Source organism: Mesoplodon bidens (genome assembly GCF_964165515.1).
Source record: "Mesoplodon bidens genome assembly, chromosome: 5".
Classification (NCBI taxonomy): Eukaryota; Metazoa; Chordata; class Mammalia; order Artiodactyla; family Ziphiidae; genus Mesoplodon; species Mesoplodon bidens.
The window spans coordinates 26,595,372-26,621,790 of NC_138161.1; the positions used below are offsets into that span (position 1 = coordinate 26,595,372).

General features: G+C 43.0%; 1 protein-coding gene across 4 annotated transcripts in view; it reads right to left on the reverse strand.

Moving 5' to 3' along the window:
* CXADR (CXADR cell adhesion molecule) overlaps positions 1-7,412 on the reverse strand; it is a gene marked incomplete at its 3' end in the record, with an annotated part of 53,606 nt that extends 46,194 nt beyond the window's left edge. For all 4 annotated transcript variants that reach the window (XM_081235416.1, XM_081235415.1, XM_081235417.1 and 1 more), the window contains exon 1: positions 7,350-7,412. In XM_081235416.1, coding sequence (XP_081091542.1) covers positions 7,350-7,392 — 43 coding nt within the window. In that variant the 5' untranslated portion in view covers positions 7,393-7,412. The remainder of the gene's footprint in view (positions 1-7,349) is intronic.
* Positions 7,413-26,419: the final 19,007 nt, after the last annotated feature.

Below are 26,419 nucleotides of genomic sequence, written 5' to 3' on the forward strand. Positions count from 1 at the left end.
TTGAAAGCAGGGGACTAAAATGAGACTGGAGTGGTAACATAAACTCACTCCAATACTGAATGCATGGCAGGGCTGACACACCCGAAGCTGGCCTGTGCAGGACGCCGAGCCCAGCCCTGCTCACCTCTTCAACGATATACCTATTCTTGATCTTCAAATACTCTTTCCCTTCCAGGTCTTTTCTCAAGCCAACAAACAGAAATTCATGCCTAGTACATCTTTCCCCATTTATTTCCTCACTCAATGAAAAACCAATTATGAAGCTACTTCAACCATCTTAAGAGATGGTGGTATACACTGAGGTATGCTGTATCCCTCCAGGAGTGGCTGGAGGGATACAAGTGACTTCGAAACTGGGTGTAAGCTGGGAAGAGAATATGGAAAGTCAAGTAAGGTACCCAGATTTTTGCCTGGGCATTTTGGTGGCTGAAAATGCCATTTAATGTGAGAGAGAACAGTAGTTTGGAGACAGGTTCAACTGGTGGTACCTGTGGGAAGTCTAAGCAGAGCTGTCAAGTGAGCAGTTTGACATTATGGGCAAAGCTTTGGGAGAGTGAGACAGGAAACAGACTGGAGGCTGTAAGGACATAAATGGTAACTGAAGCCAGAAACTGACATTTAAGTAGAGGGAGGAAAGTGGGCCCACAAAGGAGAATGAGGAACAGCTCATGGAGGAAAGAGATTAGTCAATAGAACCATTCTCGCTAAGAGGTCTAAGAGATTGAAGGTGTGACATGTCCACTGGATGCAGCCACAGCGGCCAGTGCAGTTTCACAGGAGTAGAGGGGGGGTGAAATCAGATTGCAAAGGGTGGAAGAATTAATGGATATGAAGGAAAATCCACTCCTTCGAGAAACCCGGTGGAGAAAAGGAGAGACAGGCGGTGCTGAAAGAGGGATATAAGGGTTGAAGCCATGTCAGGAGGGATATTTAAGCTTTTTTAAAGTTGATGGGATCCCTACATAAGGGGTGGGATGAGACAGTGACATCCCCTGGGAAGCCAAAGGGTTCAGAGTCCCGGAATGAGTGTAAAGAGGAATACACTGTTTTAAAGAAGAATGATCATGTGAACAAGGTTCTATGTCTGGGTGGTTGGAAGTTAAGAGTTCTAGATAAACAATGAAGACCTACTGTGGAGCACAGGGAACTATATTCAGTACCCTGTAATAACCTATAATGGAAAAGAATCTGAAAAAGTGTGTGTGTGTGTGTGTACACACACACACACACACACACACTGAATCACTTTGCTGTATACCTGAAACACTGTTAATCAACTAAACTTCAATAAACACACACACACACACACACACAGAAGTTAGAGTTCTCATCTTCTGGCTTCTACCTTCTCCCATGGAGTCTGCTACTGTCCCCTGGAATGAAGGCCATACGTGCAACGTGCACTAAACCAACTGCAAGTGCAAAGTAATCTCTTATTCTCTACTTACCTGATGCCCTCTCCTCAATCTCTTAAAATCTAGCTTTACTCTCAGTACACGTACTGTCCTCCCTCTGGATTCGATCACTTCCCAGATGTTCTCAATAATCTCCTAATGTAAGACCCACTGGCCTCATTTCTTCGTCAGTTTCTGGGACACCCTCATCCTCTAGTTCTCCTGCACTCTCCATAAATTCTTACTGTCCCTGGGTTCCTCACCTCCTGACTACTTATTAGATGTTGATGTTCCCCAGCATCACATTTCACCTTCTTTTCTAGTCCTACCTGCTTTTCCTGGTTAACCAGACACAGATGCCACCTATCAGCAGTGATTCTCAATTCTGTATCACCCATCTTTGCCTCTCTCCTGAGATCCAGTCCTTTGCTTAAGTCTTCCTACTGGGTATCTTTCACCTCCATTCCCCTCAGGCATCACAAATACAAAGTGTCCAGCAGATGGAGATCTGAAAGGGTATAATGTGCCTTGGGTTCAGTGCGTATAAGGCATCTAACTAACACTTCTCTTTTTGATGTGCACCTGAGTCATTATGAGGGCGTGAGGACGTGTGAAGACGTGTCACTGTCATCTCCCTAAAACTTGCTTCTCCTTTCTTTATTCCCTATAGGTTAGTGACGTGATCACTCACTCAAGCCAGAAATCCTACTGGCTTCCTCCAACTTTTTCTTGCCACTCATTCAATCCACCAGATACAGGTTCCTCTGCATCTCCCTCAGAACAATTTTCATTTGAAACAGGAAGCCCAGCACCACTCTGCTGTATTTCAACAGGGACTGCTTGTGTCCAGGTCATCCCAGATGGATCAATGCATTAGATCTATTGGTCCTACCTGCCTCCAAAACTGCTGCAGAGTTCTACACCATTCAAGAGAATAAATCTCAGTGTATAACCTCACTTCTTTAACACCTCCACAAGCTTCTCAGTGCCACTCCTGGGGGATCATCTCCTAAGCTCTTGGCACAGTCTCTGGGTCTCTGTATACTCAAAGTGCACTCAGCAGTGACATCATGTGGAACCTGTTAAAATGTAAACTCTCAAGCTCCACCCCACACGTCCTCATAATGACTCAGGTGCACATCAAAAAGAGAAGTGTTAGTTAGATGCCTTATATGCACTGAACCCAAGGCACATTATACCCTTTCAGATCTCCATCTGCTGGGAACGTTCCACCAAACCTTTTGCACCTTGCAAACGCCTGTACTATTGTAGGGGCATCTAGCACAGCCATAGTATACAGTAGGCCATAGATATTTGAATGACGGTATCATTTAATCAGTTAATTAATGGTAATTAATAGTACAAGCAAATGCCTGTACTATTGTAGGGGCATCTAGCACAGCCATAGTATACAGTAGGCCATAGATATTTGAATGACGGGATCATTTAATCAGTTAATTAATGGTAATTTCAGTTGAGGACCTGCAGAGTCTGAGGTACTCAAGTGCATTCAGGTGGGATGCTGAATGTTAGGCAGTTGGAAATAGTGGCCCAGAATTCAAAGGAGAGGTGAGTTGGCAACATTTTTAAGTCACTAGCAACGATTCTGAGTGTACAGTGATGGACAGATGAAGTCACCCAGGTTTAAGATGGAGGCTGAGAAGAGGGCTATGGGTTAAATCATGGGGGAGGCTGCCATTTAAGGGACCTATTAAGGAAGGTAGTGAAGGACAGGTTAACAGAGTAGGAAAGAACCAAAGTAGCTGTCAAGGAGCTCTAAAGAAATAAATGGATTCGGCACGTGGTTATTGATACCTTTGGCAACTGAAGCAGGTGGGTGAGACAGAAGAATGAGGTCAGAGATAAAGCAGAGGCTTAACTTCTAACAATGGAATGAAGAAAGGCTAATGGAATGGTCACTAGTTGAGGACCATCTTTTTTTTCTTTTTTTTTTTTTTTTGCGGTACGCGGGCCTCTCACTGCTGCGGCCTCTCCCGTTGCGGAGCACAGGCTCCGGACGCGCAGGCTCAGCGGCCATGGCTCACGGGCCCAGCGCTCCGCGGCATGTGGGATCTTCCCGGACCGGGGCACGAACCCGTGTCCCCTGCATCAGCAGGCGGACTCTCAACCACTGCGCCACCAGGGAAGCCCAGGACCATCTTTATTGGATGAGAAGGGAAAGAGATAAAACTGATGAGAGCCATATCATATACATAGGCCTATGGGCAAAGAGGCTGAAAACATTCAGACATGCAACATTTGCTGAACACTTGCGATCTGCCAGGTGCCACAAGCTAACGCCGGGACTGTGACAATGAACAGCAGCACAGGTAATGCCCCTGCCCTCTGACCTAGTGCAATGAGATATACTGGGTAATTTTATGGAAACCCCACAACAGATAGGGTAAGGAGCCAATGTTGGGTGGCTTGCCTTGGAGAAGGGCAACTTTTGCCCTGGTGGTGGTATAATGACAGGAATGTAATTGAGAGGCATATGGAGGGGATAAAGTTCACATCTAATAATCTTCATTTTTTTCAAGTAAAGGAAAAAACACCAGGTAGGGACTTCCCTGGTGGCGCAGTGGTTAACAATCCGCCTGCCAATGCAGGGGACACGGGTTCGAGCCCTGGTCCGGGAAGATCCCACATGCCGCGGAGCAACTAAGCCCACATGACACAACTACTGAGCCTGCGCTCTAGAGTCCGCGTGCCACAACTACTGAAACCCGTGAGTCACAGGTACTGAAGCCCGCGTGCCTAGAGCCTGTGCTCCCCAACAAGAGAAGCCACCACAATGAGAAGCCCACGCACCGCAACGAAGAGTAGCCCCCGCTCGCCGCAACTAGAGGAAGTCCGAGCGCAGCAACAGAGACCCAATGCAGCCAAAAATAAATAAATAAATAAATAAATTTATTTTAAGAAAACACCAGGTAAAGCAAAACAATAAACATTTCCCACTATATCAACTGATATAGTGGGATTCCCATTCTTGACATCAGCAGCAACTGAAGCACAGAGAACAGGGTCCTGCCGCCACTGCATGGCTAACAAGTGGTTTGGAGACCAGAATCACTGGCCAGTACTTTACTTTCACTCATATTGACACTGTGAAAAGCAGCAGCACCCCAAACTTTAACACTGCCATCCCTAGGTGACAATGATGCTGCTGGGTCATGGGCCATTTAAGCTTACAACACCAGTCTAAGCCCTGGATCCTCGTGTTCGCAGAGGGCCTGAAAATATTCAACTAAGATCAAGAAATTAAAAGGCTAATAATAAAAGCCCTCAGTATTTGGCACACGGTCAAACCAAAAGCAGGTTCTTAATAAATGACAGATAACCAGTGATACAAATTTAAGATGTCGATTAGAGGTAATCAAAGAGGAAAGTGGCAGCATAGTGATAAGAGCAGGGATTCAGAAGGAAATTTGTGACCTTGGCGAGTAAAGTTATACAACCACTTCATGCCTCAGTTTCTCCACTTGTACAGTAGGGAACATTATAATACATATATATCCTCTAGGGCTGCAAGGTACATTAAATGAGTGTATGTAAAGCCCTAGAACAGTGCCTGGCATTTAATAACTGAGTAATCAGGGACATTCCTGTTGGCGCAGTGGTTAAGAATCTGCCTGCCATGCAGGGGACACAGGCTCGAGCCTTGGTCCAGGAAGATCCCACATGCCGCGGAACAACTAAGCCCGTGCGCCACAACTACTGAGCCTGCACTCTAGAGCCCGTGTGCCACAACAACTGAGCCCGCGTGCCTAGAGCCCGTGCTCCGCAACAAGAGAAGCCACCTCAACTAAGAGCAGCTCCTGCTCGCCACAACTAGAGAAAGCCCGCGCGCAGTAACGAGGACCCAACGCAGCCAATAAATAAATAAATTTATTAAAAAAAATAACTGCGTAATCAAGGCTTTATTTTTACTACCACTGCTACTGCTCTATCACTACTGACCCTACTATTACTAGCGGTACGACTAGGTAGGTGATAAAAACGCATCAAAAAGTGTTCCATCAGCAACCAGAGTACAACACAAAACTCTACAACCCACATAGACAGCTCTAGAGGAAGATATACTAATAGCACTGAAATTTTTAATATGTAAGCCTCCAACTTGTTTTGCCAATTGTAGAATCCAATCATGTTACCCCTCAAACTGAGTTCATGGCAATAAATTTCTAAGATGTCAAGAAGTATCTGAAGAAATAGCCAAAGCTATACATCAATTATAGTTTTTGAGTTGTTTCCTAAGCTGGAAAATTGAAGTAAAATAGTTTAGTTGAAGCCAGCAGTCCTTTAAAGAGATGTTCATTGTACCATAGTGTACAGTTTATGAGCAGAATGACTCTATATGTATCAAAATATCCTAGGATGAGATTGTGCCTACCAAAGTGAGGCATCCAGAAAAAAATGAAATCCAGACAATTATCCTGATATCCCTGGGCGGGGTGGGGGTGGGGATCCTCTATATGGTTTATGTTCTTCCACTTCTCTGCTCTAGATATAGGCTAAAACATTTTTTTCCACAGAGATCACAATGTTCTCAACTTCTACTTCAGTTTAGTCCTTGACCAAAACAAGGTGTAACGTATCATGTAAAATGGTTACGGACTCTTAGCTTTTCCGGAAGCTTTACTTTGGAAATTTCAGCCATGTCTAAATGATATGTATTAAAAAGGTGGAGTGTAATGCTATAGACTCATATCGAAGATTAGACTTGTTAATAGAATGTTGATCCCATGAGTAATGCTCACAGCTGGGGCATCCAACAATGGAATTAACATTTCAACAGGAAGCAGAGAGCCATCCCAACAGAAAGGGCCAGTCGATCCAGCTTTAGAGCGCTTAAAAAAATTATCCTTCCGGAGGCTACACAAAGTGTGCCTCCTAGGGTCCCACCGATGGATTTTTTTGTTGTTGTGGTTGGTTTAATGAATCCTTTGGTTCTAAAATGCTTACTTTGACAAAACAATATCAGTTGGTTAAAGCACGGACATGGCAACCAATCAGTTTTTTAAAGATATCGAACGATTATGCCTTATATCCACGCAGCTTTAAATGCCCTTTTCCCCCTCCCAAGAAAGGCGCAGTCGAACATGCATTACTTGGCGAATCCTTTCGAAATTCCCTGTACAAGTCATCTTATCAAAATGAATCAAAACATTATAAACTCAAAACCAAGGTTACTAATTTCTCCTTTGCACTTTGCCCCGCGACTGCAGAAATCAATACTGCATTTTTGCAGGAATCTACTTCTGATTTTCCACAGTCCACTTCGTTGAGTTACCGTCTAGTTAACAGCTCGTGCCTGGGCTCGCCTCTTCCACGAGACCAAGAAGGCTCAGCCTACAGTTCGTTCAGCGCCTCTTTCCTAGAGGTAGCTTGGACGATCCGAGGCACTGAAAAGCTCAGTGTCCATTTAATCATGGCGTTTGTAATTCGGTCTCCTGGCTTGGACTGCTCGACACCTGAAAACTCTCCGCCCAAGGCTTCTGAAACCGGGTAACCCCGATGGAAACGACACCGAGGCTAACAAGGGAAAGGGCAAGAGCAAATAAAGCAAAGCCCGCACCCGCGGCAAAGAATAGCCTGGAAGAGACGCCAGGCGCAGCCGGCACGCCGCGCCCACCCACCCGCGCCCGGGGAGCCCTCTCCACCGCCGCCCCACATCCCGGGGCTCCGTCCCCCACTCCAACGCCCCCCCCGGTACCCCACGGCCCCGCAGGGCTCCCCTCCCAGCGGCCCCACCCACCTTCGGGGCTCGCGCGCCCGGTCCGGCAAAATCACCCCGGTGCAATTCCGCGCGCACCGCCACCACTGCCGCAGCGCCCCCAAATCGCGCCCGCCCCCTCCCCCAAGCCCCATTGTTCCCGGGTGGCAGCAGGCAGCGAGCGCCCCAGGGTTGGCCAGGCAATAAAGACCCGAGGGACCGATCTGTCCCCCACTCACCCGCGACTCCGCACAGGAGCACGAAGCGCAGCAGAAGCGCCATGGTGGCGGCCCAACTGTGGGCGACGACTGCAGGTAGGCGGCTCTCCTTACCCGGGGTCTCAGTCACCCGGCTCCCCGCGCGTTCCCGACCCGCTGGCTGCGGCGGCACCTCGCAGCCCGGTCCCACCCCGCCCTCGCTCGGCAGGTGAAACACGTCACTTCCGGTAGTAGCGAAGCCCCGCGGCGCGCGCCGTCCCTGCCAGGCGCGTGGGGTTGCTATGGCAACCGGGAGCCCCCCCGGCGGGCTGCCCTGGGACCCACGCGAGTAAGGAACTCCTGCCAGCGGAGCTGGGGCGTTGACGTGCGCCGGCAGCCACTCGCCCCAAGCCTGAACTCGGATCCCCCCCTCAATGCCTTCAGTTAAATTGGGTTTGTGCACGTGGGTCGGGCCAGCCCCTCTCCCCAGACGACTGAAACTGCTATCGCACCCTGGCTTAAAGGCAAGGCACGGGACAAAACTCGCCCACCTGCCCCCGGACCCTGAAAGGCAACTAAAGCAGTCAGCCCCGCCTGCACTTACCCCACCCTCCCCTCAGGGTAGTAGGGGTGGGAGCCTCCAGCCACGCCTCCTGTCTCTGGATGTTTGCTGCTGGGGCGTGCTCTTCCACCTAAGGCCCTAGAGGAAGCCAAGTGGGCAGCCCTGGCATTTGCTCCCATCTTGTAGAGTCCTTTCAGGCTGATGAAGAAGAATGCTAGAGAAGGCTTTTCCCCATCTCCAGTAATGACTAAGCTAATTTGGGAAATACCCGGATTGGGCTTCCTCCCTTGTGTTTAAACGTTATTCCAGCTCTGAAATTGGCCAACAAGGAACAGTGAGGTTGAAAAGCGGGGCTAAGTAGGGACGGTTAAAGGCTTGGGGCGGAGGGGGCGCGGGCGGTAGCTGGGAGACCAGGGGATTAGAGATCTTGAGTCTCGCAGAATCTCCCGGTCAGCCCTGCAATGTCGCCTCTGCCTCCCGGTGCCCTCCGTTACTTGTTCTTCGTTGGTCTTTCCAGATAACGTTTATTTATATCTGCTGAGAGACTTTGGTGTTCACGGCAGCTCCTTATGAGGAGTCAGTGAGGAGAGAAGCAGTATTGTGCAGTGGGTAAATTCTTGGGCTCCGGAATGGGGTAGTAACTGGTCAAGTAACTTAGAAACAGCACCTACTCCAAGGGTAGCTATGAAAATTAGAGACAATGCGCAAAAGTATGCTTGGCACCGTGCCTGGCACATAGTAAATGGTCAGTAAAGTGGAAGCTAATAGAAAATAATATAGGAAAACTCTTGTTATTTATTGAACCAGCAAAGAAATTAAACCAGTTATCGGGAAGACCAAAATTGCCCAACTGCAGTTTAGGCAGGTGATTTGCAACCCTGGCCTGCACATTAAAATTATCTGGGGAACTTTTGTAAAATACAAATACCTGAACCCCTACTCCAGCGATCCTGATTTAACTTGTCTCCAGTGGGATCCTGGCTGATCTAAGGAGAGTCCAGAGTAACTGCTAAGGACTTCCTATTAGTTGAGGAAACAGGAATTATACTGGATATGATTGAAGGTATAAAATATTTGGAACTTGAAATTTTACGTACCACGTTATATGTTATGAGATTAGAAGAGATTAAGTATTAAAGTTCATATCTATTTCAGACTGTTTATGAGGACTCTTCTAGTATTAATCACTTCCAAGCGGCACACATTTTGTTATCAGGTTGCTACCTTGAGTGTCTCCTTCAGTAGAAAGCAAACCCACCCTCAGGGGTCATCTCAGGGGTCATCTAGAGGAAATCTTTAGCAATTACCCAAAAGGATTTTCATCTTAATCCTTTTCCTTCTGGTACTTTGTTTTACACTCCTTACATTTTGCCTCCTTCTGTGGTAGGCATTTTCATACCTATCAATCACTTCTCTTACTCTGAATATTCCTAGAAGGCCAAAAGGCACATTATTCATCTTTTTTACTCTGGGGAGCACAGCCCATAGTAGGTTCTCTAGCATTTGTTGAGCTGAATATATTTAATTCATATATTAATAAAGTGTATGTAAATATCTGTACAATAACTCACAAATCATTGCATCTTAATATAGCTTTTTAGCAAGTAAAGGTAAATTTCACGAAATTGTTTTCTACTTCTTTAGGTTACTGAACACAGGTTTTTCTAATGTATCATCTCTAAGATTTAAGTAACTTTGAAAGGAGCAGTTTATCTTACTGAGTGAACCGTTTTTCTTTTAGAAATTACATTAAAACTGGGGAAAAAAGTTATTTGAATTGAAGTCATCTTTAGACTTTGGCTTATGAGTACATTCTTTCATATAAACAGTAGCTGAAATTATGCAGTAGTCTGAAACTTCTTAATGACACCTTAAATAGTCTTTGTTGTTGTTGTCAGCTTGGAAATTATGTCTCCTGGAATCTGTAATGAGATAATCTCATTAATTCTGGAATGTACAGATTATGGATTGTTTGGTATCCTCAAACCAAGGTAACAAATCGCACGCAACCATTAAATAAATTGCCCTTTCTTAGGGACCAAGCACTCCAAGACAAGTGTTTGTTGGAAAGGAAAGGTTGCTTTATTCAGGAGGCCAGCAACCTGGGGAGAAGATGGACCTCCAGGTGGAGTTATTCAAGAACCAACTCCAAAGACTCTGCTTGACCATGAAAAGTTTTAAAGGGAAAAAGGGGGTGTTAATTGCAGTTAATCATTTGGGGAGGATTTTAGGGTCTTTGTCATCTTCCACTGTATGCAGACTTTCTTCTGATTGGTTAGTGGTGAGGTGACAGTTTGGTGCTCCAGGACTCTTGTGCTCAGCCTGGAGTTACCTTCCTCCGCCTGGGTCGGGGGCCTTAGTTCCTGCAGAAGAACTCAAAGATATTGTTATGTATATTCCTTGAGCAGGACCCTGCTTTATTGCTGTGCTATTGTTTCTTGATTGCTCTTCCTTTGTTTCTGCATTCCCTCACTTTTCTGATTAGCAACTGTTTGAACCTGCCCTTTGGACTTCAGGGAAAGTCAAAGAGGCTGATTGAAACCTATTTCCTACAAACAAGAAATGGGGACACAGAAAGGATTTGTACCCTGGAGGGCCCCATGGGGTCCTGCTCGGTTTTGAAACTATTTGGAGCTTCATTTGGACCATTGCTGGCCTAGAATTCAACTTTCTTTTTTTTTTTTTTTTTTTTTTTTTTTGCGGTACGTGGGCCTCTCACTGCTGTGGCCTCTCCCGTTGCGGAGCGCAGGCTCAGCGGCCATGGCTCACGGGCCCAGCCGCTCCGTGGCATGGGGGATCTTCCCGGACTGGGACACAAACCCGCGTCCCCTGCATCGGCAGGCGGACTCTCAACCACTGTGCCACCAGGGAAGCCCCAGAATTCAACTTTCTTGAGTGCATTCAGTCAGTAAACTTTCATCCATCTGCTTTTCAGTTTCCAAAAATTTGGTACTTCATCTTCTGTCTTCTTTGTCCTTATACCTGGAGGCCTTTTAAAGTCTATTTACTGTGATTTTAGTGAGGTTTTCTTTGGGAGAGTAGAGGCAGATGCATGTGTATAACTCTCCATCTTTATTCAAAAATCTGCCCTTGATTGGGGTGAAATGTTCCCATGAATATTGAAATTTTTTAAGTCTGAAGAGAATTGACATCTTTACTCTTCCCCTGAATAACACAAGGATCTTAGACTGGTTTAACCCCTCTCAAATCCCTCTCCTAATTTATTGTAATCCATTGTTTTTGTTCTGTCTACCTTATAATTATACATTGTCTTTTTTTTTTATAGCCAGTGTCTAATTAGATTTGTCTTGTGGAAAGGGAATGTTGCCCGCCACTCCGATAAACAAAGAATGTTGCCTGCCATTCCAGTTCTACAAGGATCAAGCCATCAACCACTGCAACTGCCCTCCCCCACCCAGTAGTGCACCCTGAGGAGAATTCAGGATGGAGAAAAACAGGAAGCATTCTGTGCTTTGGATACCAGCCCTAGATAGTTAAGATGCTTGTCTAAGGAATGATTTCAGGGAGCCCAGACTCTTGCATCTTCCCACGTAGAGAAAAGCACTAAAATCACTGACTTGAGATATCTGTTTTTTTGTGATTAGCAGTAATATTTTGATGTTTGACGACATGTGTGTGTGGTGTTTTTTTTTTTTTTCAGCAAAAAACTCCTATGTATATCCTGGCTCCTCCCTTACCTCTTTAAAGCAGTTCCCCATAACTATCTGAGAGACTGCTCCCCAGGCTATATCCTCATAAGGTCCCCAAATAAACCTTCATTCACAACTTTTTTTTTTTTTTTTTTTTTTTTTTTTTTGTGGTACGCGGGCCTCTCACTGTTGTGGCCTCTCCCGTTGCGGAGCACAGGCTCCGGACGTGCAGGTTCAGCGGCCATGGCTCATGGGCCCAGCAGCTCCGCGGCATGTGGGATCTTCCCCGACCGGGGCACGAACCCGTGTCCCCTGCATCGGCAGGTGGACTCTCAACCACTGCGCCACCAGGGAAGCCCTTCATTCACAACTTTTAGATTGTGTGTTTTTCTTTTTTTTTTTTTAATTAATTAATTAATTTATTTATTTTTGGCTGTGTTGGGTCTTCATTTCTGTGCGAGAGCTTTCTCTAGTTGCGGCAAGCTGGGGCCACTCTTCATCGCGGTGCGCGGGCCTCTCACTATCGCGGCCTCTCTTGTTGCTGAGCACAGGCTCCAGATGTGCAGGCTCAGTAGTTGTGGCTCACGGGCCTAGTTGTGGCTCTGTGGCATGTGGGATCTTCCCAGACCAGGGCTCAAACCCGTGTCCCCTGCATTGGCAGGCAGATTCTCAACCACTGCGCCACCAGGGAAGCCCTGTGTGTTTTTCTTTCATCAACAGTCTACACATTCTTCACCATTTCTTCTTGTATCTCAAAACACTTCTTTTCCTTCCTCCAGAAGTATGTCCTTTACAAATTCCTTCACTGAGGATCTCTTTAAGGTAAACTTTGTTTCTGTTTGTCTAAAAATATGTCTTTATTTTGCCTCATTCTTAAAAGGTAGAGTTCTTGATATAGAATTTGGGGCTTATTAGTCTGTTCTGTCAATGCTTTCAAAATACTACTCCACTGTATTCTGTCTTCCTTTGCTGCTCTAATGAAGTCAATCTAATGATCCTTGTAGTTAATGTGGCTGTTTTTAAGAACTCTTTGATTTGTTATTCAATTTCATTACAATTGTGTCTAGTTTGGAGTTGCTGTTTATTTATCCAGCCAACGATTTCCTGAACCTGAGAGAATTACTGTCATCCCCCAATTCTGGAAAAATCTCAGTATTCAAAATCTTGTTGAATATTGCTTTTCCCACTTTCTTTTATCATACTCTGAGATACCCATTAGATGTATTTTACACCTCTTCATTCTAACGTTCATATCTCATTCTCATATTTTTCATGTGTTTGATATTCTGAACTGAATCCCAGGTTTTATCTTCCAGTTAATAACTCTGCATTTCAGTTGTGTTGAATCTTCTATTCAGTTCTCCAAATGGATTTTAATTTCAACTCCACTTTTCATTTATAGATATTTAATCTTTCTTCATATTTGTTTGTTCCCTACTCATACTTCCAAATATCTCTTATATTTCTTTAAGCATATTAAACACATTTAATATAGATTAGGTGTACAATAATTACATTATTTGAAATCTATGTGTCCCATTTTATTTCTTTGTTGTTTATGCAGATTCTTGCTCATGTTAGGCTTCTTTTTTCATGTTTTATGATTATTTTTTATCATAGTCTTGGTATTTGTGGAACTTTATCTGTGTGAATCATTTGAGGGATTTAAGTGCTTTCCTTGAGAGAGGATTTGTATTAGCTTCTTCCAGGATCTTAGGGGCACTACCAATCCAGGGAAACTTAAAAACTGATTTTTGGCATTACGTTTATCAGATAACACAGTTAATGTAAGTTTGGATCAGAAACCAGCATGAGGAAGGGCTTGTAGTTATAAATTCTCAATGAGGCTCATCACTCTGATCACTTCAATAGCCCTTTTAGATAAAATAACAATCCCATGCTCTGTAGATTAGCTGTATAGAGAAATCAAACCACATCTTCCTTTGTTGATCACCCTCCAGATTTTTTCACTTAGCTTGCTCCATTCAGTTTGTTGAATCATTTGAAAAACATTATATTTAGTTGCTTTTGTGAGATGCTCTGGTGTCTGGGTAGAAAAATAAATCCTTGTTAAGGATTTCCTCAGCAACTTTTCTTCACAATATCTAAGTTAGGGCATTTCTAAGGCCACGTTTTAACTTTCACAGGCCCTGGGTGTTTTTGCTTTTGTGAACCTCTTCTACCAATAAAAAAAATATTTAAAATTGTCTTTTATGGCTGTGTTGATATAAAGACAAATTTAATTCAGGCTAGATCATATCATTATTTCTTCTAATTTAGAAGAGCTAAAGGAGGACTTCCCTGGTGGCGCAGTGCTTAAGAATCCACCTGACAATGAAGGGGACACGGGTTTGATCCCTGGTCCGGGAAGATCCCACATGCCGTGGAGCAACTAAGCCCCTGTGCCACAACTACTGAGCCCGTATGCTGCAACTACTGAAGCCCATGCACCTAGGACCCATGCTCTGCAACAAGAGAAGCCACTGCAATAAGAAGCCCGCACACCACAATGAAGAGTAGCCCCCGCTTGCCACAACTAGAGAGAGCTCGTGCAGAGCAACGAAGACCCAACACAGCCAAAAATAAATGAGTAAAATAAATAAATTTAAAATAAATAAATAAAAGAACTAAAAACATTTTCACAGGCCCTGGATAAGTTGGCACTGGGCATTGCTTCTCTCTCCCTCCCTCTCTCCACCCCTAACATAAGTTGTTATGAAGATACCAATAATATTAAAGGTTTTCTTTGAAAGGAAATAAAAGGAGTCAGCTTTCAAAGTTCCTTCTCATCTCTGTCTCTATTTCACTTCTTTTGCCAAAAGTCCCTAACCTTATGGTTTCTTCATCTGCAGTTCCTTTTGTCTACTTTTCCTCTTAGGCCAAAACAATACATAATGTATTAAATTGCTGTATACTAAAGATAAGAAAGAGGTAAGATATTTACCTAGGGGAGAAAGTTTATTGCTCGTTTGGTTTTTTTTTAAGCTCTTCCTCCATCTCCATGTTCTATAGTTTATATTTTGGCTTTGAGGTGTTTTTGTTTGCTTGTCTGAGTGAAAACCAAGCAAACAAACCATCACTAGGACTGGCAGAATAAACCAGGAGCTTATTCCTCTTTGGCAAATTTACCCTAATTTTGGTGGTGACCTTTAGAAAAGAATGTAAACTTTGTGAACTCTATCATAATTCTCAGGAAGAAAGAATTATAGTGGCTGGTGTTCTGAGAATAGATGACTTCATATTTGCAGAGTGCTCTGGGCATTTTAGATCAAAGATGCTGAGACTACCCAGCATTAAGCCCATTTAATTTATACCTAGATTATAAATTTAAGTATTACAGAAGTAGATGGAGCCTCATATACTTTATATTTTGCTGGTTTCTTTTTGGCTGGAGACAACTTTCTGTCTGATAGGTAATAACAATGCTTTATATTAATAAGCTGTATAACATCTTTCATCCAAGGAGTTCAAAGAACTCAGCAGTTATGATTCATTGTTCCTTAAAATATCTCTACAACACTTGAGACAACACACTGTGAAGTAAACTGGTTATAGGCAAAGAAACTTGAGTCATGGAGCCATTAAAGTGATAACAAAGCATTCCAGGAGTCAGAGATGGAATTCAGAATAAGTTCCCCTCTCTTTGATTAGACCATAATGACACAGAGTAGCACACATTCCCTCCCTATAAAGTTAGCTCTTCAAGGGCTTCCACTGTGTTTATGACAGAGATGATACGTCTTAACTATGAATGGGATTAGCTCTTACCTACCTTTCCAAGCTCATCTCATACTCCGTATGCCCCTGTGGCTACAGCCACTTTGCAGAAACTGTTCTCTCTGCCTGGAATACTTGACCTTCTCAAGTGGGTATCTCCTAGTCACCCTTCCTGTTTCAGATCAAGTGTCCCTCCCTAGGAAACCTCTGGATTAAATCAAATTTCAGCTTTAGAGTTTCTCAAAGTACCAGGCACCTTCCCTTCAGAGCACTTGCAGTTTTATACTTGAATATGTTATGTGATTGGTTAGTGCCTATTCCACTCTCTCTTCTATAGGCTCCAGGAGGGCAGGGAACATACCTGGTTTTCCTTACTGTTGTTGCCCCAGCATCAAGTTTAGTGCTTGGTGCTAAATACGGGCTCAAAACATACTTGTTGACTGAACTAATTTAGATTTTAGGGAAAGTGTTCTCTCAGAGTTTGAACAGGAAGAAAATGGTTGGCATTCTAAGTCCTTATTCTAACATATCGGAATAGGAAAATATATAGACTGTTATAACAACTTAATTCAAACTAAAACCATTAAAATTCCAGTAAGATGACAAGAGACATATCAGGAAAATGGTGAAAGGGGGAGAACACATAAAAACTGTGATTAAGAGGAGCTACCACAACTTAACACAAAATTTATCTCTAGTCTTTGGAAATCTGAGATTAGACAAGAAAGTTAGGAGATTATTTCTGTAGCTGGAGTCCCCACTTGAACCCAAGAAGAGGACTTCCCTCTGTATTTCCCTTTGTCTCTGTGACCTCCAGTCATCAACTCACATTTATTTGATTGGTCAGGAGGGACTCACGATAGAGCAAGCCTGAGAGACTAGATGCATTTGAGCTGTCTGTTCCCTGGCCTTACTGAAGGGCTCACATCTGAGCATGCAGAGTTGCTGCCAGCAAAAGCCATAGATGTACTGACCACTTGAGTGTAACACAGAGTGGGCAATAACCTCTCTTCGTGGTGATCATTTTGTAATGTATGGAAATATCAAATCACTACACTGTGCACCTGGAACTAACATAGTGTTGTAGGTCAATTATACGTCAATTAAAAAAATTATATACCTAAAAAAAAAAAAGAATCTTGTGAAGTCAGGTGTGTGTGTTGTTTTTGTTGTTGCTTTTGTTGTTGTTATTGCTTTTTGTTTTAAACAGGGCTTGTCATAATCCTGTGTTTTGGGAAGGGGCAGTACCAAGGATGGATCTGAAGAGAGGAGAAAGAAACAAAGGAAGGGGATCATTGAAACCACTGTCGTCGTCACAGTAAAAGCTGGTGGGGTCTGAGCTCAAGTTATGGTGGTGAGCGAGGTTTGGGAGACATTTCAGAGAAAGGACTAGCAGGATGTGAGCCTGGGAGGAACAGGAAACAAGCACAGCCATCTCAGGTTTCCAGGTCTGAGCAATCAGTGGGTAAGGTGCTATTAACTAAACAGGGAATAGAGAACAAGCAGGTTCAGTGGAGTGTAAATGTTAGGTTTTTGGCACCTGGGAGACATCCAAGTAGAGGTGCCAGAAAGAAAGACGACCTGGCTGGTAATCCAGATTTTGGAACCTAGATTACACTCCTTTGAGGAATTAGTTTTTTTTTTTTTTTATAGTGGTTGTAAATCTCATAGCAGCCATGCTAATTTCTGAAAGCCCACAAACATTCCCTGAGACTATTATGTTCCTGATAGAGCAGATGAAATGTCATTCATAAGAATGTTTCTATGGGGACCTGCATTTACAAGGCCCACACAGGACCCCAGTAAAGCAGCTTCTCTCACTCAGACATAGAACTGGGGGTGAGACTTCTTTGCCAAAACTTATTCTGTTCGCCAGGAACAATGGAGCATAAAATGTTTAAGGGCAAATCACGTATATTATGGTGTGGAACCAGTATTGTTTGTAGTTTTAGGGAGAAGGGACTCTGCATTTAAAGAAGGGAGAGGGAGAATTGGCAGATCATTCAGGTAGGAATAAGTGATCTAGCATGGGTAGATGCTGGTACGGATGCTGTGGAAGTTGGAGTGAAAGATCCTGGTTAAAGTTGGAGGAATAGCAGGGGTGGTGGATTAGCAAGAACAGAAAGCATAGGGACTTTCCTGGTGGTGCAGTGGCTAAGACTCTACACTCCCAAAGCAGGGGGCCTGGCTTTGATCCCTGCTCAGGGAACTAGATCCCATATGCATGACGCAACTAAGAGTTGACATGCCACAACTAAGGAGCCCACATGCCACAACTGAGCCCGCCTGCTGCAACTAAGACCCAGTGCAACCAAATAAATAAATATATTTTTAAATCTTAAAAAAAAAAAAAAGAATAGAAGGCCTGGGACCACAGATCCCAGGCAGCTTTGGTGACCTTGTTGATGAGTTTGGGAAGATAATAGCTGTGATACTGTGACATGTATTTGGTCATTCGGATGACCAAAATATGTTTCTCATATAGATTTGGTCTTTGTCCACAGTACCTGGCTCACAGCTCCCAAAACTCTTGGAATTTTCCTAAGCAATAAGGGCAATGGGAGCATCTGTTTCATAGTCAGTTGGTCAGAAGTACAGGTAACAACGTGGATTTATGACTGGCAACTGAAGTCTGCTCTAGGAAATTAATTTGAACCCATGGTGGAGGTGGTTGGAACTTCCAATCTACAGCCAGTTCGTCAGAAGCACAGGTGATAATAAGAGCTTCCAACTGGCCTGTGAAGGTGTGTGTGTGTTTTTGTGTGTGTGGGGGCAGTCCTTGAAGGACTAAGTTCTCAACCTGTGGAATCTGATGCACTATCCAGGTAGATAGTGTCAGAATTGAGTTGAATTGTAGGACCCAAATGGTATCAGAGAATTTCTTGGTAGCGTACACACTCATTGGAGTTGGAGAACAGAACTTTTAACAGCCAGGGATTCTGCTAATCAATACTGAAAAAGAGAAGAAAGGTAATGTGGAGGGGGCCCAGGGGCCGTGAGAATGGGCAGGGAAAGGCTGTTCTTTGGACACAACCCGGTGACTCCCTGGCTAAGACAGCCAGTCATAGGTATATTGGTTATTTCTAATTTCGGATTTCTAGTAGAACAAATTAGCCCAATTTACAACTCAAGCTCTAAAAGACTAGGAAACTTGTTCTGGGAGGAACTTTACTACTGTGAAGACGGGCATGCTGTCAAGGTGATCTCAACTGTCCCTACTTTTATAGGTTTAAAAGTACGTTAAGGGCTTCCCTGGTGGCGAAGTGGTTGAGAGTCCGCCTGCCGATGCAGGGGACACGGGTTCGTGCCCCGGTCTGGGAAGATCCCACATGCCACGGAGCGGCTGGGCCCGTGAGCCATGGCCGCTGAGCCTGTGTGTTTGGAGACTGTGCTCCGCAACTGGAGAGGCCACAACAGTGAGAGGCCCGAGTACTGGAAAAAAAAAAAAAAAAAGAAAGTAAGATAAGCATCCTTGATTCAAAAGCACTTGAAAGATTTAAGATGTCCCTCTTATCATTAAAAAAACTTTCTTATCAGTGCTGAGCATTGTGATTTCACTTTTATGTAAACCTTTATAAAAATAAGCTGGCTGATTTTAGTTTTCTGTTTGTTTATTTGTTTTCTATTTTCCTCGTGCTGCTGTTACTAAGCAAGGAAGGAATATAGGGAGAATCAGTGAAAGAAAATTAAATTTTCTTGTGTCGGAGGGTCAGACAAACTTCCGATTTGGCAGGAGATGCTGGGTAGGGATGGGGGTGGAAGTTGACCCTTTGTAGAAACTTAAAACTGAGGAAAGGACATTTAAACATATTTAATATGTACTTATTTAAAAAGTATTTAGGTAGCTCCAATTTATAGCATTTGTTTTTGTGCTATTTTGGTAGAGATTAAGTACACTCTGCTTGACCAAGTAGAAATGCGTTCGGTGCATATGTTGGACTCTGTTAACATGAGAGGAATTTTCCAAACTGTCCTGTAGATGTGCTAGGTCATATCTTTTTTGAGTTCTTTTCTCCATTATTATATGTTTCCTAGTTGCTTGATTAAGAAAATAAATGGACTTCTGGTGACTGTCCCAGCATGCCCCATATGGCTCTCAACAAATGGCTGTTGGTTTCCTGACATTCTTTTTCTGCAGATGCTCTTTCATGCACTATAATTGCTTAATGGACAGGAGAAGACTCAAATGGACAAACATTGGCAACTCAAATAGAAACTCAGATGACAACTCAAAGTGGATAATTAGGTTTGGTCTGCAGAACTGCAAAAAACCATCTGCCAAAAGACATGCCTGTGGATTCCAGGGGCCGACTTCTTAGAATGCTACTAAGACTCCAATTAATTCCTTAAGAAGCATGAGAGCCAAGTAATGGCAGCAAGAAGGAAGAGTCTAAATTCAAGTCAAAAAACAAATAAACCAAGGTAGGTTGTAATCTTCAACAGAATGAGAAAATAAACACTTAGCATCCTGATAGCCTAGGTCAGCTCCCTTTTCACTCCTTGTATTTTTTTCCTCAGGCCCCAAAGGGCTGCTGAGAAATTTTAAGTAGTGGTGCAGGGCATAGGAGCCTAAAATTTTAGGAAGAGTAATGCATTTTCCCATACGTTACCTTGTGTGGTATGGAGTGTGGTGAGGTTGAATACAAAGTAGGGTCTAATGTAACCACTAAGGAGCGATTAGCAAAACGCAGGTAGGTTTCCAAAGATGGATATAGAACTAGGCCCATTAACAAGCATTCTGATTTTAGTATTGGTTGGTTGGAGTACAGATGACCCAAATGACAGCCAGAATGGATTATCTATATGGGAACCAAAAGGGGAGTGGTTTGACTTGGGATGACGCTGAAGTACAGATCTGAGTACAGGTTTTTATTTAGAAGGTGATCCCAGGACACACAAGTAGGGAAATGGGGAAGTGAGACAACCATGGAAGAAAGTCAATAGAAGGTATGTTGATGAGCAGATTGACTCTGTGATTAATGGTTTAATCCCAATGGGAGATCCTGGAAAATTATGTAGAGTAGGTCTTTCTTGGCATTGTTCCATATGATGGATGAGGAGGTGGGGTGTTTATTTTCCAACTCTCATCTGTCAATGGCTCAAGGCTATTCCTGGAGACATTAACTCCTCAGCATTTCCCATCTGTCCTTTCAGGACCTACCACACTCCATAACTGGAGAAGCTCTTAGGCAGTCAGTCACTGGTTCTTCTTCTTTTTTTTTTTTAATATTCTTTTTTTTTTAATTTTTATTTATTGTATTTTTGGCTGTGTTGGGTGTTCGCTGCTACGCGGGCTTTCTCTAGTGGTGGCGAGGGGGGCTACTCTTCGTTGAGGTGCGCGGGCTTCTCACTGCGGTGGCTTCTCTTGTTGCGGAGCACCAGCTCTAGGCGCTCCGGCTTCAGTAGTTGTGGTGCATGGGCTTAGTTGCTCTGTGGCATGTGGGATCTTCCCAGACCAGGGCTCAAACCCGTGTCCCCTGCACTAGGAGGCAGATTCTTAACCACCGCACTACCAGGGAAGCCCCAGTCATTGGTTCTTACCCATAGGAAATATGGGAACAGTAAATGTAGGATGGATATAGGCCAGGCACCTACAGCATGTGTTACATGGCTCTTAAGTTGTTTTGGCGGTTATCAATCACTTGGAGAATTTGATTAAAAGTCATAGATCCTTTCACTATAAAAAAAAAGTGCATATATATACATGATTTTGCGTTCAATTTTTTGGGATTGTAAAGTTCCACTTGAGGTGTCAAAGAATCTCGGTCTTTGGGGGTCTATGCTGACCTATAGAAAATTTTTACCTTGTCTCAGCTTGCTGAAAGGTGAATACAGAGTGGCTGGGGCCAGCTAAGGAATTATCTATCTTGGAAAGCCTTGTGGGAGAAGGCATTGTCAGATCTGAATAATAGACTCCATAGTTATATTGGAACACCATGTTCTAGATGGAGGAATGGAGGACATTATTAGGGGCATTCAGAGACATGAAGGGGGGGAGGCCCAGGTGTTCCTGTAACAGGGGGCATAGCTAAGATGTTTTAAAGTGTTGTGTCAGAGAGATACCTAGTGATTGAAGAGTAGTATTGCCATAGACTGGATGTTTGTGTTGCCCCCAAAATCATTTGTTTGTTTGTTTTCCTTTGGCTGTGCTGTGCAGCATGCAGGATCTTAGTTCCCAAACAGGGACTGCACCCATGCCCCTGCAGTGGAAGCGCACAGTCTTAACCACTGGACCACCAGGGAAGTCCCTCAAAGTCATCTGTTGAAACCCCTACCCCTAATGTGATGGTATTCGAAGGGGGAGCCTTTGGGAGATGACTGGGTCATGAGGTTAAGCCCTCATGAATGGAATTAGTGCCCTTGTAAAAGAGGCCACAGAGATCTACTTCACCCCATCCACTATGTGAGGACACAGTGGGAGGAAGGTCATCATTCAACTAGGAAATTGGTCCTTGCCAGACACTGAATTTGCTGGCACCTTGATCTTGGACTTCCCAGTCTCCAGAACTGTGAGATATAAATATTTGTTGTTTAAGCTACTCAGTCTGTGAGTGCAGACCAAACAGACTAGGATGAGTATCTTCCGCAGTGGGTGAATTTTGAGTCTTGGTTTGATTTTAGTAAGACCACCTAAAATTCCTATTAGAACAGCACAATAAGCTATTTTATTTTACAGTTTGTTGAGTGGATAATGCAATAATATAACGCCAACTTCAGTAACTATAAAAGGATATAAAAACAAAAATCATGACTTATGCCCTGACTGCCAGTCATCTCTAATTTTTCCAGAAACAGTAACTGTTATCAGTTTCAAACATGGTAGTGTTAATAGTGCTGAGAGCCATAGGAGGGAGATTCCCAGTTCCTAGGAAAATGAACCAATATTGAAACAGTGTCCACTGTTGCCGTGATGTCATCATGACTTTGGAACGAAGGCAACATCACAAAACCATCACTAAATATAGCCCTCTCTGTTGGTTCCAGGTTAAGAAGATGGCTTTCAGGTTTACTGGTAAGATTTCTTTTTCTTTTAATTTATTTTTATTTATTTATTTTTTTGTGGTACGCGGGACTCTCACTGTTGTGGCCTCTCCTGTTGCGGAGCACAGGCTCCGGACGCTCAGGCTCAGTGGCCATGGCTCACGGGCCCAGCTGCTCCACGGCATGTGGGATCTTCCCGGACTGGGGCACGAACTCGTGTCCCCTGCATCGGCAGGCAGACGCTCAACCACTGCGCCACCAGGGAAGCCCTAAATACTGTTTTTTTTGATTACTGAGTTTTGTTTGCATCCTCTCAAGTTTTGCTCCTGAGATGAGTGCCTCACTTGCCTTACCCTAGTCCTGACCTGCTTCAGGCATGGCTGAATCCAGAAGTTCAAATGAACACATCATGACTTAGCTAGTTCCTTTGGCTCTGTTTTTTCTCAGTTTGGCTTTATTTTAGGTAGGCCCTTTCTACATGTGGCTTTTAGCACTCATAAATCTAGAGGAAGACAGACCTCTCCCTACATACTCTTGGATCTTTGAAAAGACTCTGCTTGAATCCATCTGAAAACTAACGCATTCTGGAAGAATTTTGAATTATAGGGTATACTCCAATCCAGGAAGACATTTAATTTCTGGATTCTTACTGGCTTCTTCTTGGAAATGCAATCTTTTTGTTTTGTTTTGTTTGTTTGTTTGTTTGTTTTTTTGGTATGTGGGCCTCTAACTGTTGTGGCCTCTCCTGTTGTGGAGCACAGGCTCCAGACACGCAGGCTCAGCAGCCATGGCCCACGGGCCCAGCCGCTCCGCGGCATGTGGGATCCTCCTGGACCGGGGCACAAACCCGCGTCCCCTGCATCGGCAGGCGGATTCTCAACCACTGCGCCACCAGGGAAGCCCGGAAATGCAATCTTTTTTTAATCATATTTTTAGTTTACAAAATTTTTTCTCACTGGAATGCAAAACCAGTTTTAACTAACTTCGCATATTGACTAGATGAGAAAACCGAAATATCTTTCACTGAGGCAGCTTTTTATGAAATAATATATCTCTCTTTGTGCAATAATAATATATCAAGAATATTTTGTTAACTGAAGAAAGCAAGATACAAAACTGTGTCTATCATATACCACTACTTGTGTGAATGTATATGAGTGTGTGTATGCATATGATTATTATTTCTGAAAAGAAATAGAAAAACACTGATGATAGTTATTGCTTTTGAGGAGGGTAGTTGGCTGTCTGGGAGACCATGGGAGAAAAACTTTTCACTGTATATCATATAATATCTTTTGAATTTCAAACTATATGCATACATTACCTATTCAAAAAATAAATAAATCACTTTAAAATACTCTTTTCTTTTTTCCTCAATAAATATGTGATGGATACTATTATATACATTAGGGATAAATTAGGGAGCAGGATAGACAAGTTTTCTGTGCTCCTGGAGTAGATTACCAGGCCTTGATTTGGTAGAAAATGCAATTCATTATAAGATCCCTTGAGTGTAATATGGTCAAAATGGTGTGATTATGTCTGAATGTTCAGTATTGATGTGGAAGGTATTTTTCATTTTTTAACTCCTGACTTCTTTTATTCAAAATGAGACCTGGGCAGAGGTTCAGACCCAGGGATGCTAGAGTTTTGACAAAGGATGCGTGAGATTAAAGGAACTAACAGAAAACCAGTGTTAGTTTATAACAGCAGTCTGTCCTGAGTAGTAAATGCAAACTGGAATTCATTACTGACCCCTACCCCAAGCAATAAATATGGGTTGTTTTGTCAATAATATTAAGGGCTGCATGAGCCTTTATTTACTTTTTAAAATTATTTTTATTTATTTTGGCTGCACCAGGTCTTAGCTGCGGCACACAGGATCTTTGTTGTGCCATGTGGACTTCTTAGTTGTGGCATGCGTGCAGGATCTAGTTCCCTGACCAGGGATCAAACCCAGGCCCACTGCATTGGGAGCTCAGTCTTACGTACCACTGGGCCACCAGGGAAGTCCCACATAAGCCTTTAATAAACATTGGTATCTAGAATTCCTGGAGCACCTGGGTATTGGGTCAAAGAGGAAGTATACTGATTTCATGAAGCTCCATGTTCTAGGGGCCAAAGAGTTAAGAGTACTTCAGGTTATCATGGTGGGAAATTATTCTCTAGTTATATCGGAGCATAGGTGCCTTCATGAATTTGTAGGGTCCCTCCTTACTACTCTAGGAGGCAGTAGGTGGTCATGACAGTGATAGCAGAAGCTAGGCTAGGTGATGGCAATGTATGCTCCCTCAACTAGGAGACCTTGAGAAGCACTGGAAAAAACAGTGATTTAGTGATAATGAGTAGAATTACCTCTCGTTTACTTCTATGCTAAATCCCATTAGGTCCAGTTTCTGGGATTTATAACTTCGACTCCAGAATTTGTTCAATGAATGCATCAATTTCTGGAGGAGCTCAAGGGCAAATGATAATTGACTTCTATGAACATAGTAATAGTAATACACTTTCCAGAGTCTATACCTAACTAGGTCAGAATCTGCAGTGCTTCCAAAATCAATGTCAGGAGCTGATGGAGGGATATATCAATGTGCAGGAACCATAGTACTGAATGAAAATCCCATTACCGAAGGTAGGAGAAGGTGCTGTCATGCTGCCAACTCATCCACTGAATAAAGAACTGCTCAGCTGCTGTGTGGCTAGATTGGCTTCTTCTGGTAATTTCTTCCCTGGACCACTTCCCTTGCAAGTCTGGAAAAATCAGTTTTTCTACCTTCATCTTCATCTTTTTTTTAATATCATGGACTTTGCTGTTAGGTTGGTTATTCAAGTCTGTTCAAACTTGTTAGATGAAGTATATTTAGTTTCAGTGTTTCCTCCACTTATGGTTTTAAATCACCATAGGTTATTCTCTAACATCTATGTTACTACATCAGAAAACTTTAGACACAGAGAAAAGCCAAGAGATCAATCCATCTTGCTCATTTTGCAAATGTGGATGCTAAGGTTCAGGGGGAAAAGAGGTATTAATTTATTCTTATTCAAAGAAGAACTATTTTGCTAAAATTAGTTGACAATTTGGAAAAATACATTTAGTTAGTTCACTTTACAACAATATACCCAAATAGATTAAAGAATTTAAAAATAAAGTAATAAAATAACCAAGAGAATATAGATATCTGTGTGTGTGTATATATACACATACATATATAGGCTAGAAAAGATCTTTACTAGTTTTGGCAAATTTTATTGAAATATAACACAAATATGGAAAAGTGAACAAATCATAAGTGTGCTGGATAGATTTTCACTGAGTGAAAACTTCTGTGTAATTATATAAAACCAAAGGAGGAAAACATAAGGGAAATGAATCATAAAGTTGACAACACAAATCATTTAAAACATCTGTATGTCAAAAAAATGTCAGACAAAATTACAGGTGAAAATGACAAACTGTGAAAATGTTTGCAAATATATGACAAGGATAATTACTTTAATATTTATTTTTTCAAAGTAAAAAAAAATTATTAAGAAATGTGAATACCCTAGATAAAAATGGTAAAGTATACACAAGAATCAATTAAATATATGAAAAAAAAAAGAACCCTCTTTAGTAACTAAAGAAATTGGCAATACTGAAAAACATATAACACCCCACGAAGGAAGGTGCTGGGAACAGGCTTTTGTATGCATTTCTCATAAGGGCATAAATGGGCTTTCCTGTAAATGTGAGGTGTAAGGTGAGGGTGATGGCTGGGCACAATTTGCAGTAGGTATTGTGAACCAGAACGTGTATAGATACTTCTACTCAAGAATCTACTTCTAGAATTGAAGTCGAATTATTAACTTCTACTATTCTACTACTTCTACTATAATACTACTTCCACTATTAACTGCTTGGAGTTACTAATAGTAAAACACAAGAAACAATTTTAAATGTCTAAAAATAGGAGTTGGTTAAATAGTAGAGCTATATGATATGATCTTCAGCCATTAAAAAAATCACAAAAGAGGGCTTCCCTGGTGGCTCAATGGTTAAGAATCTGCCTGCCAATGCAGGGCACACGGGTTCGAGCCCTGGTCTGGGAAGATCCCACATGCCAAGGAGCAACTAAGCCCGTGTGCCACAACTACTGAGCCTGCGCTCTAGAGCCCGCGAGCTGCAACTACTGAGCCCATGTGCCACAACTACTGAAGCCCAT